General features: G+C 34.5%; 1 protein-coding gene across 7 annotated transcripts in view; it reads right to left on the reverse strand.

Moving 5' to 3' along the window:
• LOC111047051 (protein pangolin, isoforms A/H/I/S) overlaps positions 1-19375 on the reverse strand; it is a 307983-nt gene that overhangs the window by 201176 nt on the left and 87432 nt on the right. For all 7 annotated transcript variants that reach the window (XM_039420443.1, XM_039420447.1, XM_039420449.1 and 4 more), the window contains one exon: positions 14591-14694. In XM_039420443.1, the coding sequence (XP_039276377.1) occupies positions 14591-14694 (104 nt within the window). The remainder of the gene's footprint in view (positions 1-14590; positions 14695-19375) is intronic.

Genomic DNA, 19375 nt, shown 5'->3' on the forward strand with positions numbered 1-19375 from the left:
ATAGATTTGAACATAAGTCATCTATGAAATTAATATCATAGAGACATCTTTCAAAAACTGTGAATCTGTACGATTATGATACTGTTATATAGTCGTGAATTTATGATAACAGTAAATTCAGTTGGTTTATTAAACGAATTTCTTGATGAAAATTTTTCCAATTATAATCAAGATGGAATTGATAATATTCGTTGGAATGAAGATCCTTTCTTACCGATTATGAAACATGACATTTCAATTCACTTTACCATAGTCAAATTGGAAAATAAATTAACATTAAATGTCAACACTTTTTTTAAATACAATAAACATACAGAATCAATTTAAAATTTGAATAATAATGAGCATAATCCAATTTCGAACGATTTTATTTTAAATTGAAAAAGTGGCAGATTGGGGTGGAAGCCTGGCGTGCTTTTAATTTGTACAAATCAAATAAATTAATTAAAATGGGTTTCCAACAGAGTTGGAAATGGAAAATCGCTTTTGAAAATCTCAAAATAATAGGCCTACCTCACTGTATTATGCTGGAAGGAAAGTAGGGTAATGGTATCATACTTGGGCTTGGAATGCGATAGTTACGACACTTCAAAGGCTTGTGGTCTCAAATTAGATAGAATTTATTCTTCCTAGGTCACTACTGATAATGACGCAGCAGAGAAAACAACTTTTCCAGGATAAATTCAAGATGATTCTTCAGGAAAAACTAACGAGTTTTCTTTCTCTTGATCTCAACATATATCTCTTGATCTCAACTTGATCTCTTGACATTTGGGACAAAAATGCTGTACAATCAGGACACATTCTAGAACATTCCTGTCATTGTCGTACTGAGACAAAGAAAACGAAAACTATGAAGAAGATAGAGATTATCTGTCATCCATGTAGACTGGAGATTTTTTGTCTCCAGTTCAGTGGTAAGTTTGTTGATTGAGAAGAGCGAACAGTCCAAGTCACTAAAAAGAAGCAAAGGACAAAAGAGACGAGTGAAAACTTGAGTTTCCACGACATTATCCGGGGATTCACCCATCATTATACGGCAGTACGTTACGTTAGAGCAGAGCAGCGCCAGTTATTATTCTCATTATAAGGCCATTACATGCGGGTGGCGTACAAAAACATCACCAACCATTCCTTTTGTTTATTTAGTGTCTCCCAGACCGCAAGAATTATTTCATTTGAGAGGACTGTCGAGATTCTCCACGGCCTTTGTTTTACCAGCCAGTGTATAGCAAGCCAACAATTTCAAAAACTAATTGAAAAGTACGCTGTTGAAACGAGAATGAAAGTAGAATGTTATGTAATTTTTAACAGTGGCCCAAACTAGCCACATAATCTAACTAACTACTAATGAGTTCCCTACGCACCTTCGTCTTGTTTCCATGAAATTACAATAAGGATCGATTATTGACGTGGGAGATCTCAGTATATAATTTCAACTAACTAGCCTGTTGACACACTTGCCTCTTTACTGATATCAATTCTTAACTAACTATAAACGAAAAATAAAATGAGAAAGAAAAAGAAAATGTTTATAATCTAGTACCCCGAAAATATTTTAATTCTATTCTGTTTTAAATTTTGTGCTGCCCCAAATCATTCTTGATGTTCTTGGAAATTCTTTGACAAAACTTACGATGAATGTAATCAAAGGTAGTATATAGTAAATAGGTAACTATTTAACTTGACAATAGTAAATATACACATTTACTAGCCTTGGGATGTTATCACCCATTCGTAAAAAAATACAGAAAATGAAGAAACTTTTGCTCTTAAATGTTTGTGCTCATTGATAGAAAAAGCCAAGATAACAATGTATCGTGGTCGTATCTCAACAAGATCCTTGTAGGCCTAAATTATTTATTGATAAAATATCTTGAAATATTTTCTATTTACAGGCGAAAGAACAAAATTGAAGATGCAAGTTAAACTATAAATATTGAACAACAAACCAGATATCCTAATATTAACGTACAAAGCACATACCGTAATGAAAATAGATGATCTTGGATTTCTAAATTTATGTAGATGTATGCCACAGAGTTCAATTTTGATTGGCCTGAGGACCAGCAATGATACTGGGCCGAACTATTTTCTTCTCCGCCAGACGCGAGTTCGCATTTATAAATAAATAAATATGGTCATTACGCTGGAATCAAGGAAAACAACAGCTTTGTTCCATGTTACAGAGCACGTGACCAGGATTACCAAGTAAGGTGTTGTCGGTCTTCTCCTAATTCTTCAACATCCAATTGACATTAACGGTTCTTTCTTAGCCATGTACACTAAAATAAGTAACTATAAGAACTATTACTGAGTTCAGTTGATACTATTGTTATTTGTTTTTAAAAGAAAAATTAAATAGTGGTCTAATAAGTAATACACGGACTAATAAGTAACTAAAAGAACTATTATTGGGTAGAGTTGATATATATTTTTCAAGAGAAAAATAGAATAGAGGTGATAATCTAGTAAATTGATCATTTTATAAATTTGTACTGATTGAGTATTTGCAAGGATAAAAGGTAGCTATGGTATTTCTGACTCAATGGAGTGGAGAAAATGTTTTGGAATGAGGAAGAAATTAATAAAATTTGATAGTCTACCTACCGTACTCAATTGATGATATTCGTCATTTTAAATCTACCTCCTGACTGAGTGCGGAAAAAATGGCTTCCAATAGTTCAAAAGAAAAATCCAATAAAAGGGGAGAAATATAGAATGAGTTTGGAACACGTGAATCGCCTGATAGCTAAGTATCGTTTGTATAAAATTATGTTGTATCATCATGAAAATGCAAAGTTTTGAGTTATAATAAAAGTCAATTATTGAAAAAAATATATAATTTCAATTTGTTCAAGAAATAGTGGATGATAGAATATCATGTTTTACGTAAGAAAATAAATCCCATTTATTGTCAATTTCGTTGTCTACTAGACAACTACTACATTACAGAGATTATAATAATTGAAGTTTAAATAAAGAGGAGGCAAAATATGAAAGTGTACCTACAGAAAAAATATTACTTTTCAAATAATTGATAGACAACACAATGACATTTGTTAGAAAATTAACTAGAAATTAGGTTGCATAACACTCAAAACATCTCTTCTCTTCTTCAACAATAGTATTCATGCCTTTCTTAATACAATTATTCGCATCAAACAATTTCGTTGTCATAACAGGCTTAAGTTATTCAACCTGGTGTGAGCACACGAATTTTCTTCTCATAAGTAAATAATTTATTATTACTAAATTTTATTATAAACTAAATTTCAATAGAATAAGATTAAATTTAATTAGCAATGTTTTGATTATCAATTGTCTTCTCGGTCTCAAAATTTTATAGTTTTTCAAAGTTTGGAATTTTCTAATGAATTGTGATTGATTCAATTTAATTTAAAATGATTTTTGTGTTTTGAATTGTGAATTGAGTGTGTAATTAATGAATGTCAAGTGACACATAACCTAGCTACATTTTTGGACTGTTGTATAAATTAGAAAATTGGAACCGTTTTGGGCTTATAAGCCTGTGGTACTTTTCTGTAAGTTGTGTAATTTTGAATGATTGAATAATTAAAGTTGCAAAACGTTAATGTAGTTCTAGTGAGTAAAGGTTGATGACCTGTGTTGGAACCCCTTCCCAGAGAATATTCTGTCCGTTGGTTCTAGTTTAATCAGAGCTCGAGCTGGGGATTCTGCTGTGAAGCATATCTGTCCACCTGATTAAACATGTTAAACCTTGACTAACAATCTGATCATCAGGCTTCAACTCCCGAGCAGCAAGTGTTTCCTCCCTACATCGGATTTGTACAGGAATCTCCTCAACTGTTTCACTAATACGGATTAATAAGATACATAATACGGCCAACGCTGAGGAAGCTACAAGTAATAAAATGCAAACATTAAGTTCAAATAATCCATTATCTCTAATAAGCCGATCAAATTACTTTTTATATTATGGAATGTAGAATAAATAAAATGTAGTCCAGTCAACAAAAGATTATAGAGGGACAAGTTTGGAACACAATTTTCAACCCCACAGCTCTTTTAAGGATAGTTAGAGGAGTAACATATCAAAAGTCCTCACCCCTACCCCCTGTGCTAATGGGGTGGGGGTGGTTTGAAAGTACAATTTTCTCATTTTTCAAAGTCGAAAATTGTGTTCCAAAAATTCCTTTCAAATTTCATTGTCAACTAATCTATTGTTGCTGAAAAGAAAATTTCACTCTCAACACTAAAACTGCTGCAACACTAGTAGGGAAATGAGTAAAATAGTGTGAATATACATCAAATTGAAGATAATTCGATGCTCTTTCAGCTCATAATCAGCATGGATTTTTTTAATCAATCGTTCAAAAATTATAAGGCCGAAAAGATGAAAAAATTGGAGGCAGAAGTGTTTTTCAAAAAATGTCTTACCTTCAAGAGCGGATATCTCAGAAACTATGAGATATATGGAAAAAATCTAGAGGACAAAACTTGTTGGTACGTTTGTAAGCTTAAATTTTGCACAGAATACAAATGTTCATAAGATGCATAGTTTCCGAGATATATGCGAAAAATGAGAAAATGGTACTTTCAAACCACCCCCACCCCATTAGCACAGGGGGTAGGGGTGAGGACTTTTGATATGTTACTCCTCTAACTATCCTTAAAAGAGCTGTGGGGTTGAAAATTGTGTTCCAAACTTTTCCCTCTATACCTTTATTTGAGCATCGTTGTCTGGGCTAATGGCTGTCATTCTAGTGATAAGTGCATTGCGCATTTCATGTCACTTGTGATGAAGCTTGAACCGACTTTGATGAGTATTCTTGAATTATTTAGTTTCTTTTTAAAAGAAATACATGGAATTGATTGATTGAGTACTTTATTTATGTAGATTACAATATACTGGCTTTTAACCTTATATACAATAGCTTACAATACAGCAAAATTATAGATGAATATTCACATAATATAGGCTAAGAAAATAATTATTGAACTGAATATGATATGAAAAAAGTAATTGGTAATAGCTATAGATAATATTGTTATGCATCTACATAAATTGGCGGAGCTTTGGACATATCAATGTACATTCTTTGGAAAGAATATTCAACATATCCTTCCCACTAACTCTCTACCGAATGGAAGAGAAAATAAGAGGATTCTACACATGAAAATTTCTTCAAGAGCTGGAAACTAAAATTAGAACTTCAGTACTCAGAAATACTGAAGGGTATTCTTCCTGCTATAGTGAGGTCCACGTTATAATGACAGTGGATGAAGATAGAAGAATAGCGATGCCGATTCTCTGAATTAATTAATCATATTCCTACACTGTCAAAAACATAATTGGCACCGTTGTGGACCTAGAAAAGGATAGTACCACCGGCTTTTTCGAATGATAGACAAGGATAGCAAAACCAAAGTTGATCAAATACTGTCATTATAACGTGGACCTCACTATATGCATTTTGAAGCTTTGGAAATTGACGATTGATTGAAACTTCCATACATATTTCAACTTCAAGATCAAATTCGCTTACACTCTTCATAAACCACATAGAAACAAACAGGAGACCTCCTAATGACTATTTTTTTATAGATAGTAATTCTATGTAATGGAATCTGAGTGGTGTTATTATCACGGTAACATGCATTTTGCAAATCATCCTTCCAGTGTTACTTGTTGCATTTTCTTACACACCGTGGAGTGAGGGAGAACTGGTAGCCAACCATCCATCTTAACATCCTACAACAGGCTGAAAGACGATAAATTAGGCTAGACTAATCTTGAAAATGAGCCGAAATACATGGACCTTATCATTTGAAATTGAAATCGGTAATTGTTCGTGTAGTTAAGAATGATGGGGACTGGAAAATTGATAGGATGTAATTTATACATGACCGTCATAACCAGTTCTGGTCGTTTAGTTGCAATGGAACGCTGACTATGGTAGGAGGAGAGGAGCGGATTTTGTATTACAAGTGCAATTCGGATGGGGGTGGGGGGGTTGGTTTCACAGACTCACTAGAACGAATGGACCATTCATCACTGCTTGAATTCGCGTAATTAACGCTTTTACACACCGACTGTGGACTGTATTTGCTGGCGTTCATCATACTCGTGCATTCTGTGAAGGCTTCGAGAGGAGGGGAAGGGGATGGCCAGCCTCCCATTGCACGGCTATGAACAATCAATCACTTAATCCATCCATTTTCAACGAAATTGTTCGATGCACACATATTGATAAGTGATGCGATGATGCAATCAATACCCAATAGCCATCTTGAACTTAAATGCACTAATAAGGGTCATATTCTAAAGCTACGTTTAACGCTAAACCACGTTTACTTGTAGATATGGTTGCATTTATCATAATGTGTTTCATACGGGGTTTAGATCGACTGACATTTCTCCGTTTAAATCAAGGTGTATAGAATATATGTATTTCAGGTACATTGGTTTAAACCGAGGATCTGCATATGGGCCTAAGTTTAATATAAGCACTTAGCTACAATGAAGCCAGCCGTTTCTTTCTCAATCGAATATATTATTATTTCAACATTAAGAATTTCACCATTTTTCCTATCTTGTTTTGGTTATGGTTACGCTTAAGAAATTCAGAATATCGGAAAAAGAAAATCGCATTCTCTTATCTTAAACCCACATATGTAGTCAATGTTGGAGAAAACAACACTACATTTTTTGGGACAAAAAACTAAATTGAGAAAAAATTAACCGATACGAATGAGTTATGTTCTATACTTCATTTATTGTTACTAATATAAAAATCGTGAATATGCCTAAGATGACAAAACTTGAAATTATTCTAGATATTATAGGAAACTTGAGGATATTATCTATACTAGGGCAAAGACAATTCAATTATGACAAAACTTGAAATTATTCTAGATATTATAGGAAACGAGAGGATATTATCTATACTAGGGCAAAGACAATTCAATTATGACAAAACTTGAAATTATTCTAGATATTATAGGAAACGAGAGGATATTATCTATACTAGGGCAAAGGCATTCAATTTTATAGGTACTTTCTAGAATGAGAATGGCGTGATTGCTTATAGCACTATAATACTATCTAAATACTAAAATAATGCTTATAATAATACAATCTCTTGTGGTCAGTATGAGTGTGACAACATCGTTGAATCCTGTTTGCCATGAATAGCATTAACAACACAGATGCCAGAACATTTTGATTGAGTCCAAATTTCAAGCACGTCGCGACGGATTACGTCTGTGCATTGTCACAACAGCAACACAGCAATCCAACATAGGCATGCAATACACAGTGGTAAACTCGTCCTTCCAGGCAGCGACACACATAACAAAAGACACGGCTAGTTTTTTGGCCAAGCAGTCAGCAAAGAGCCCAAGCCGAGGCTCGAAGCTCAAGCAGCGCGCATTCCTCTGCCAAGCAAAGGCGATTAGCATAATGTGCGCACACATGTGCGTGCGGGAGTCTAGGAGGACCGATCGCGCCGTGGCCAGCAAGGCCTTGAATCATTGTGCTCCTCAATCTACCTGTTCCCTTGTTGTTGGGGTCTGTGTTTGTACAAGGGTGGTCACCCCAGCCCGGCTTTTACCTTTATTCACGCCCACTCAATCATCGCATTGTTCCCCATCCTTGTTTGCCGAAATGCTATTTATGCCTGATCACACAACACACGCACCGTATCTATTAGCTCTGCTATAAAGCAAACTAGAATGTACCAAGCTAAATCAATGAACTGACCTCAACTTCATAGATAAGGGTATTGAGAGTCAGGCGTTTTTTACTTATCTTATCAGAAACTTAAATACACTTGAGATAGGATTTATGTGGTAAGATCTACCCTAACGTAGGGACATATTAAGTGAAACCTTAGCCCATTCTTGTATTAAGGTTGTGAATCTCCAGTAGGAATTTCAACTACATATTTCTAACTATTTTCTTATACAGAGCATGAATATAACATACCCTTCTACCCTAATGTAAGGACACATTGAGTGACACCTCAGTCCATTCTCGTACTGATGTTGTAAATCTCCAGTAGGAATTTTGACTATTTATGTTTCTTATTATTTTCTTATACAGGGCATGAATATAACATACACTGTAATTCAATATACTAATCAAGTGTTGTAATGCTTAAATTTGAGCAGATAAGCACTGTTGCTCCACGTTATTGTTCCCAACGTTAGATATCGAATAAGTTGTTTTTGAAAAACAACATTGGTTAGATATCTTGGTTTTGAAAAAGCATGCTGCTGAACACAAACTCGTTCTTGTTATAGAGGCTTTATTGAAAAAAAATCTGTTTTGTAACCAAATCACTCAAGCAGATATAAAAGGTACGACATCAAACAAAGCTACCAGTTATCAGTTATCTAGAGTATCAGTTATCATGATTTTGTTATACAAATTTTTGGCCAGTGAGGCAAACCATTGTCAGGGTTGGATAAAGTTCACAATGGACAATAGCATGTATATGTAACATACTAATCTATCAATAAACTATAAACCCAATGCTATAATATGTAAATCAACAAAGAAAGCACATAAAAGGAATACCTCTCTTACTATTAGAGTATTAGTGATGAAATTCACACGCAAAAAATATCCTGATAGACCAGAAGATCGATTTGTGAAAGTGAACTTTATGTTTAATCGATTAAAGGAATGTAAAAGCAATAAGTTTACATGAGAACATGGAAATAATCATCATTCACAAAGAATCCGAACAATCTTATTGAAACGTGATTTTCGCTTTAGGAGAGGAAAAAACCATCTCGAATTGTAATCAACGTTCCCAACCGTACGTTCTAATAGAGTAGGAACTGTAAACATGCGAGAACACTACTGTCTAAATTAAAATCTTGGTTTTGAAAAAGCATGCTGCTGAACACAAACTCGTTCTTAGCGTGCGGAACGAGAATTATGCTGTAAAAATAAAACACGCACAAAGCACGCAAGGGTTGCTCTCACACTCACGCGGGGCAACGGGGCAACGAGCCACAAACGTGGATCGCAGCGACCAATTAATTGAAATAAATATTGCCGGAATTCGATGTGCAGGCAGCCGTATTAAAAAGCGAAGCGACTTTAATAAGAACGAGCCGTTTGAATGTAATTGACGCCAGTCAACCGACTACGACGCAGCTGATTGAACCGTTCAGGCACAAGGATACGGTAGTATATATAGCTGTATAATAGCTGTATACTATCCTTGGCACAGGCAATACCATTCCGTCGAATCGCCGCACTGACTGCCTAAACTGGCAAATGACCTATTCAGGAAAGACTGCCGGAAAAATCTCAACCGATTATTTTATTATCGTCTATCTCTTCCTCACTCTTGATTGGACATTAGTTTCAAGTTTTTAACATTTCAGAATGTTTTCAAGCATTGGTGAAACAGGCTACAAGGCTGTAGTATATAGGCTACAAGGAAACATGATATAATATATGAAAATAGTATAGAACAGTTTTCATTCTTCCAAAATACTTCACTGTGCTTCAATTTTTTTGGTCTTGCACCTCCTCTTTTGCTAAATTTTTATCAAGTCTCAAAACGTTAGACTTTATTCCGATGGAATCTACAAATGCCTAACTTTTCTATATAATTAAATTAATGAGAATATTGCAGACTTGAGAGAGTTCTTTTGAGATCTCGAGTCCTTCAAATCCTCAATATAGTTTGTATAAAGTTTTTTACCGAAGGGCAAGTAATGGAATTGATCAGTTTCATGTAAGAGGGCAATCAGGAATGTAATGCAGTTAAATTAGATTGTACTGTAAACTATTGTAATAGATTTTATATCCACTAGTTAGGCTATTACTAAAAATTATTGTCTTCAAAGAATAGAGAAGTATCTCTAAAAAGAGACCAAACAAAATGTCAGTCAAGATAGTTGATGAATAAGTGAGAACTGAAAAATAACAGTGCAATAAATTATTAAGAAATGCGTCTGCTTCAGCTAAGTGGAAGCCACACCACATTTGACATTTCAAGGATAAAGTTTACGAACTTGGAAGAGCGAGGAATGTTGATTTTTTTGCTGCCACAGTCATATCGTAGGGACTGCGGGGGAGTCCGGCCAGAAATCATCAATATTTTGAAGTTAGTAGTGTGTGGACCTCACACACGATCGTTCAAGAGGAACTCAATCTCTCTCTCTAACGTTTAGTTATTTCTCTCAACACTGAGCTCCCTCTCCTTGTTTCACTCGAATAAACCAAAACAGTCAACTAGGGAATGAGCAAAAGAAAAAACCATTCGTATTCAGCGGTGCGAGAAAACTGTTCAAGGCTAGTCAAATTTATATTCTTCTCGCCCATAAAGTGATACAGGACCTACAACAGCAGCTTACGCTACCAATTCACGTCCACGTCAAACGGCCTACGTCTGCCCACTCCACTACCAAATATTCTCCTCTTTCACTGCTTCCAACTTAATTTTTATTTATTTTGTCAAAATTTGAGCAGCCTTAGCTTAGCAAAGATTATGGAAATACCAAACATCAAAAAGAGAACCCATTGTTACAGTACCATAACCGAGGAAATCCCGTGAAGTTTTTGGTCGATACAGAACATTTATTTTAAAGCTGCAGATCAAGAGAGCAAATTCTGAAAGTATTTTCCTTTTGTTCTAATAGGCCATTAATGCTCTACCCCTGTCTCTTTAGGAAGAATGTAGAAGGGGAATATAGTGAGCTTTCATATACAAATCTATTATGTCTATTATATTTCTCTGTTTTGTATTCTATTGAATCAAGCAAGATCAATATATCAATGTAGGTACCATGGATTTATAATATTCTTGACTGGAATAAAATGTATTTTAAAATAGTTGAGATATATTTTTATCAGATGGAAAGATTATCACGAAGCTGGATAAATCATCATATGGGATACAAATTCAAACGTGAATTGAGTTTATTAACATAAGTGAGTTTTTGATCTTGGAGAAAACAAATAACAGTTTTCAAGAGTAAATTACGATTCAACTGTGAATTGTTATTCAACTGAATCAACTAGAACAGGTGACAACAGATACTTATGGATGAGAAAACTGCGTGAGGTTCACTGTTCACAGAACTACTAGTAATAATGGGGTACAATTTTCAAGATATTATAGACATGGTGATTAATGAGATACAGAATCTCTCCTATGTTTGATTCAACATAGGCATGATACAGTTGCTTGAGACTATAAAGTATGCTCCAAGTGCAAGATAGGAGGTTGGAGATGGAATATATAATTATCATCATGCTCAATCACACAAACCTTGTGCAGAAATTGGAAAACTAGTTTTAAAAAGAGTGATTAATTAGTAGTTGAGGAAAGACTGTTGGTGACAGTAAATATCTGTGAAATGGAAGGAAGTTCAAACAGTAACAATAAAAATGATAATTCAACTTCAGAAAATGAAGTCTCAATTAATGGAATAACAAATTGATTGATCATTAATGATTAATTCAATGTTTTAGTTAGTTGACAATTAGTATGCGCATCATTTAAACTACAACCTGGTGTAGTGAGCATGATCCTAATGAGCGTGGGAGTAAAGTAAGCCACTAATTTCCATATTATCTAGCATCTGTTGTAATTAATTACCATTTCTACTGCGGCCTCTTTGCTAGTGTATGGAAATATCCGTGAGCCGACATTTTCATAACAGTGGTGAAGTGGTAGTTACCATTTTTACATCCTATTTTAGTGTTCACGGTCTACTAAAATTTTGTCCTATAATTTCGTCACTCAACTGATCCATTGAAATTATGACGGCTCTATTTAGAAAATGGATCTACTGATAGCACGAACAAAGTTTCAATAGTTATCATGAGTTTGTCTTGAAAAAGATTTCCTTATTCAATTAGCAGGTTCTTATACAATATTTTGATTGGAAGATTCGTAGTAAAATCACAGAATTTTCATAACTGGAAAGTTATGAGGGACCTGAACCTTGATCATTTCATGATGAAACTCTTTGTGATAATGCATATCTATAATTTTTGTACCTATCAAATCAACACTGGTTTATTTCAAGTTATCGATAGAATGTGGGATGTAGCAATTAGCCTTTAGAACAGCCAGTGTTGAATTTAAAATGGAATCAATCAGCAGTTCAAACTCACTTGAACATTTGCAACGTGAGAAATCCTCTACTTTGGAACCTGTTCCTTAGTGTTAGGACTAGTTCAATCGACTATACTTTCAGTAATCGTCTCATATTATTATCGATGTGTAATTTGAAGGACTGTCTTTTAGCACTAAGCATAGTCGATTCGTATCATCTCATTTCAGTACGTAATTTTTCAGGTTCTCCTGGCCGATTGTTTTGTGAACAAGTTTCTTCTTAACTGGCAATTATCGTAGCAACCAACCACTGATTAAACTAGTCAGTCAGTTTGAAATCCAGCTCAATGGAATGCCTTTTCATCATTAATTCACTGTATCTCTATGATATTCCTCCATTCGCATGTATTACATCATCCATTCAATAGTTGAAATATTATTCTTAAAAAATACAAGATAATTTGTTTAAGAATTATGAATCAATCACAATGTTGATAAGTGAGCTTACACGATCCATAAATTACCAATAAATCAATCACAATATTTCTGAGTTGTCTTACAAGATACAATAAATAATCATTGAATCAAATGAATGTAATTGAAAAATCTATTTGCTCAACTGATATATTGTACGATACAGTAAGAGCGAATACGAGTTAATTGAAGGTAGAGGAGAATCACAGATGACTCTAAACATAATGCAGCGATTACTAGAAGAATCACATATACTGTAGCTCAAAATACACAGTATTTTCGAGGACAGAAATGAATATATATTTTGAAGAGCTTTTCATCACGAAATTAATAATACATCATCAATGACAATTTTATTATAAAAAATAAACATAGAACGTCTGGAAGCAGTCTAGCAATCAACATAAAACTGTTATGTGAAGCCTTCATATGCTTGAAGGGTAACTTGGGATATTGAGATACAATGACTAATTTGAACAACAAAAGAGACTTTGCACTTGAATAGGAACACGAAGCTAATTCTGAATACAATCCTTTCGAGCGGTGTGGTTTAACATTACATAATTAAATAATAGAATACAGGTTTGAGGTGCGTGAGTACTGGGGGGCAAAAGTTAGAATCAAAGTGGCAAGCATGCTGTTGCATGTTCGGGGTGAGTTTTGAGGCGGACGTTTCATTAATGGCGAGGGAGGCAGAGAAAGGGTGCAAGCGACCAATTTAGGGGGCGGCAATTTTATTGCTAATCATGAATTCAAACACCTGGCTCATAGCAGAAAGCACGCCGCTATCTAGCTCGCCTTCCCGCTCACCTCCGCTTACTTGGACGACACGCAGGTTCACGAATAAACATCACAAAATATACAGAGTTCATATCATAAATCTTCCACATCATCAGGAAATCATCCTGATTATCTGTTACTTGACTCCTGAACTAACAATACCAAGCTTACTTCGTTACGACTTGTCTTATTAAATGAGAATGACGGACGATATGCACATAATTTAGAGCATAATTAAAAAAAAAATAATAATAATAATTTTACTTTTAAATCAAATTTCATTACAAAAATGTAATGATGTGTAGTTATGTCCCCACAAACCTTCCCATTAGCACTAAAATGTTACTGCATTTTCGGCCATACAAGTTTCAAATAAGGTAAAAAAACTAGTTATTTAAAGATTAATGATTTGGTGAAGAAAATGAAATGAATATAACCTACATAATATTTGGACGATTTGAGACAAAACAAAATTTAGAAATAGTTTTGGGCAATAGCCTGTTTTCTTTTCTGACTATTACATTGTTTGCTCTTTCCAATAAATAAATAAATCTCACGGTGATTCTAATTAAGTTTTCAATCAACCATTCATTCACTCCTATTATATTTGACTCGATTCACATCATTTGAAAATTCCAATACCTCAGTAATGAAACACCAAAATTTCGAAGGACCATTTTTTCGATAAAAATCATTGCATCAGGACATTAACCAACCGTGTTATTGAAATTGAGAGTATTGCTCATTGGTGTAAGAAGAGGAGTAACTTTTTCATATCCTTATAAGATATTTTATCTGAAGTGTCACAAGATACACAGTTTTCAATAATTATGTTGGAGTCAAGATCTTCTTCTTCTTAGGATTAGGCTTTAACCTGTTCTGACTCATATCTAGCCAATTATTCAAATAAACATAAAAAAATTCTATTATTGCCACCGCTTGTGTGGTCTGCCAACATCTCTTTTGCATACTGGCTGATAATTATAGACTTTAAATGGTATTCTTTCAGCTGACATTCTTTGAATATGCTCCCTCCATTGATGCCGATTCTCCCTAACTCTTTCATTCATGCTGCAGATTTTCAATTCTTTCCTAATATCTTCATTCCTGAAATGATCTCTTCTCTCACATCCCTTGGTTCTTCGGAGAAATCTCATCTCGGCTGCCTGCACTCTAATTTCAAGATCCCTACAGAATCGTTCTACAGACCTTGTGTTGGAGTATCATAGAAATCAAGACTGAGTGAAAGAGTAATGACTTACCATAGAAACAGGAATGGGTCCGGTGGTTCCGTTGTGGTAATGGTATGGCGACACGAGGTAGCCCATGTTGAATGATGCCGTGTGAGGAGTGGGCTCCACTTTCCCTGTAAGCACACCAATCAACGATTAATCGATCAATTATAACTCAATGAATGAGGAATCTGATTATCGTGTAAAAATGATAATTGATTCAGTAAGTTAATAATTCTATCAATGATTATACCCTACTCTCTTACCATGACTACACGATTATGTACTACTTTGATTCTCCATTCTCCATATATTCACAAATAGCTCATATTAGGCATCTACAGGTACATCCACATGCACAATGAAATATCTGATATTTCATTCATACATTTTTGTCATAGTCATTCAATCTCAGCTGTTTTCCATGCATGGTATCAAGCCGGTAAACATCTGTTTGCAGAACAACTAAACATATGATTCTCATTACAACATACTCTACTGTAATGAAACCATAATATGTTTTCTTTACAGTCGATTATGTTTCCTAGTTCCGAAATAGGAACAGCAAAATTGCTAAAAAAAAAAAACACCTTCAGTGCTCCAGGTGGAAGTTTTGTCAACTTCCACAAAATTCCCGATTCGGAATTTGTATACTATATACTTATAAGTTATGTTTAGAGAATGCATGTACTGTAGTAACTTCAGCAAAAGCAGGTAATGTTTTCTATTTCTCAATTATTCTTCTTTAGATTATTATGACAAAAAATAGTGTAATTTACTTGGACGTGAATGTCTTTTGCAGTGCTCGAATGAAATTCTAGTCTCAGTTAACGCCTCGACTAGAAAAATCATTCTTGCCTGCAAAAGGCCCCTTCCCATCCTTGTGACGTAAGATACTATTTCCGCAAAATGATTGAGAGAGAAAAATAAGGTTACCTGAAGCTATTTCTCACCCGAATTTAGATACGATTACAAAGTCTGAGATGATATGTATTTTAGGTCTTCACTTTCACAAAATGTTTAGTCTTGATATAAAAATATTTATACAAACCATATTTTTGAATTCAGGCGTTTCCTAAGCGAAACCTGAATGATTTGTATAAATTACATAAATTCATCATTTCAAAAACATATACATTACATAAATATTCAAAAACAATTAAACTCTTGATATACTTATGTCAATAACAGGTCAAAAGTACAGTAGGTAGAAATTATAACATTTTGAAGCAAGGTGATAATTTATCAATCATTCAGACCGAAAACTGCTCGTCACTACAAAAATACATGGAAGACATCAAATCAGAAGTGACAAGATTTCCTCAACATCTACTCATTTTGTCGACCATCTTAACAGGTTCAAATGAGTGTTTCAAACGAACATGACCCGGCTGACGTGAGCAGTAGATATTTTGCGATTGAGAAGCATCAAGTGGTTACGCCAAGTGAGGAAGCTTCACCGACGCCGTCTGCAGACTGGAATTGCGTGTGATGGCGTCTCGGCTCTCGAGTTAATGGGGTATTAATTATGCCGAGATGCCTGTTAACTAATAGCCGATTGTCAGCACGGCACGCACCAGTCAAGCCTCCACATTATTACAGCTTCGGACTCCACAGATAGTCTCTTCCTTCATCCGTCAGCCCGCACCAGAATCAAGTGACGACATACCCCAGTATGGTTGCGTGTTCTACCTCCCCATTCTTGGTAGCCTCTTAAACCTCCTTCCCCTGCACACCATCCACATTCTTCAATCATCATCTTTTCTGGCTTCTCTATAAACCTTCATTGTGTATGGAACTTCTCATTTCAGAAAATTCTTCTCTTCTTCTTAACTGTGATGTAGATTTCTCGTTTTCTATTCATCCAATTCATCTTGAAACATCTAGATTTCCACATTTGGAAGATTCACAGTTCAGAAATATGTGATTTTCTCAATTTCAAACTCATTTTTCATCTACTGAAGTGAGTTGCACTCCAAACTCTCACTACTGATTGGGAAGCATTGTTGTGATAAATAAGAAATGCCGATGGTTTCAAATTAATCTTACTATAGCTTTTAATTTATTTCCTTCCTTTAAACTCTATTTACCTTCCTATCAATACAACATAGCATATATATGCTCTTCAAATTATGTATGTTTATTGACAACTTTGTCTTTTTATTATTCGATATTCTAGCACACTCACCTCAACTTCTATTTCAAAAATTGTGCTTTCATTCTTGTTGTTACCTCAGTTCTGGTCAACTTTGGTTTTATCCATATTTTCTATCCAGTCTGTTATTTTCTCCACTTCACAATATCAATTATTCACAATTCTTCCTTTCAGATTCCTCCATGAAACTTCTCTCTCTTCAGGTTGAATCATTCATCGTTGAATAATCATCAATAATTATTCTAATTATTCATGACAATCATCATATTATAATTACAATCATATCATAAATGAATAATAATCGTCCATTATTAATTATTTTTCTCCTCTTTGTTCTTCACTGCTAATCGACTATCCTATTTTCCTTCGTTGAGTTTTCTTTATTTTTCTTCCACGTGAAACTGAAAATCGATTTCTTTAGACGTCATAAAATTCATCTACTCTAACTCCATCTCTTGTTCTCATTTATATTCAACAACCATCTCTTGCTCTCTATTCTGATACATATAAATTTTCTCAGTAAATTCCCGAACAGAACTCTTAACTATTAACCACATCTCAAGCTTGACACATGTAGACGAGTTTTGACTACCGAATCGGCAAGCCACCTATTATTACCATCAGCTTAATTAGCGAGAAGAAAACAGATCAACCTGTTTGCATTAACAGTTACTTGTTGTTTGCTCCTCTCTAGTGATGTGTTTCTGAAAATGACAGATACATCTAAAATGATCATTATTTGATGATACTGTAGACTGGTAGCTAAATTTAGACACTAATAGTCACGTACTTGAAGTAGGAAGATCGTATGTAATTTGTATTTCATGATTCACATTCGAATAGCATTATATATGATTGATTTTAACAGACAACACAGAAGCAAAGGGAAGTATTTGAAAATGTAGGTAGGAGCTTAGAATAAAAGAATCTCATTTATAAGATTCAAGCTATTTTTCTCTGGTAAGAGGTGAGACTTGTCCGTATAACAAGACTTAAGCTATGAGTTTTCTCTTGTAAGAGTAAGACGTGTCAATATAACCATAGAGAGACATTAGCGTAAGTAGATATCCCATGGTATAGGGAATATATGTCGCAACTTTTACTGTTATCTCAAGCCGATTACTGTCGATTATTGTAAATTTTTACTGTTTTGTTGGGGTGATAGTGTATGAACGGCACAATTTGAGAGACCACCAGCGTCACACAGCTCCATGGGAAAGAACTAAGTGAACTATCGGCTTGGGATAACAGTAAAAGTTGCGACATAAACGCCCTATACCATGGGATATCTACTTATGCTATCGTCTCTCTATGGTATAACTTCACAACAGGCCCAAATGACAATATGGCATTTCACCAAACAAATTTTCGATTTTGGTCATCACATCAAGGCATTTGAATCTGGCTGGAAATAATCATGAAAACTTCTATATTACACAGGAACGCGGAAACGTACTTCATACGCAGGGATTGCCAGCGTTTTTACAACAATTTGTTCAAATATGATTTGGTTCAGAGTACAGTAACCAAAGATAATACTGCTTTGAGAGGTCCATTTTCATCGGAAAGGACTGTACATCAGCTAGTCGTGTTAGTCACACTTAGTTAAAAATAAGGAGGCTGTACAGGGCGGTTTATACACGAAATTATGTGTGCTTCCCCTCTTCCTCATCACCAACACCATCCTTCCGCCTCCTACAAATTCTCTTTTTTTTCAACAACTCCAAATCTTCTGAGCGTCTGAAGAGGAAGCTCAACCTCAACAACAAAAGAGTAAAATTCGTGTTTGACTTAGCATTCAAGATACGCATCCATGGAGGAAGGACACTCTCATGTTATTTTATGTGTCACACGTACTTCAGTTTCAAAACACTGTGTGTTTAATGCTATTGAGCTTGGACAAAGGTTGTGATATCTCATTGTGATATAAAATGTTTATGAGAGAACTGTATAGGATGCGGGAACACTGAGAGATTAAAGAAAAGCTAGTTTTTTGTGAGAAAACTGGTACTGTAATTTAGAATACTAGAATTTTAGAAAATTTCTATTGATAACTACTGAATAGAGCCAGAAAAATGCAATAATTCAGGAAGCTATAAATCAACATACATTCATATATTAAAAATTCTAAATAACAGAATATTCGGATCTTAATCTTTTTAAATTCAAAATTAATTGTTTTAAGTGTTTGTGTTTTGTTTCAATGTGGAAATTAGTGAAGAATTGGAAAGTCGCACATAACCTTTATTTGAACAATTTATTTTATGAAATTGGGATGAAAAGAAGTTTTGGACTGTAGTCTGTTTCTTTGTCCTTAAGTTGATTGTAAATGATAAATAAATAAATAAATAGTATACAGGGAAAATAAAAGGTCACTGATAGAAAAATAGTAAACAGCTATGTAGAAATATCAGTATAGGTAGAGACAAGATTTAATGTGAGGAAGAAGTTGACTATAGATACAAAACATTGAATACAAATAATTCCCAATGGAAACTTTATTCATTAAAAATGCTACATACCTCCAGGTAAATAAATACACTGCGATCTATCATTGCGTAAAAGAGGAGCCTACTGATGAAATAATTTTTCCCGGGCTGACAAATAATTTTAGAGCTCATTGAATTTCCATCTAGCTGTTTACCCTGTTGTCAATATTT

Source organism: Nilaparvata lugens, chromosome 2, assembly GCF_014356525.2.
Source record: "Nilaparvata lugens isolate BPH chromosome 2, ASM1435652v1, whole genome shotgun sequence".
Lineage (NCBI taxonomy): Eukaryota > Metazoa > Arthropoda > Insecta > Hemiptera > Delphacidae > Nilaparvata > Nilaparvata lugens.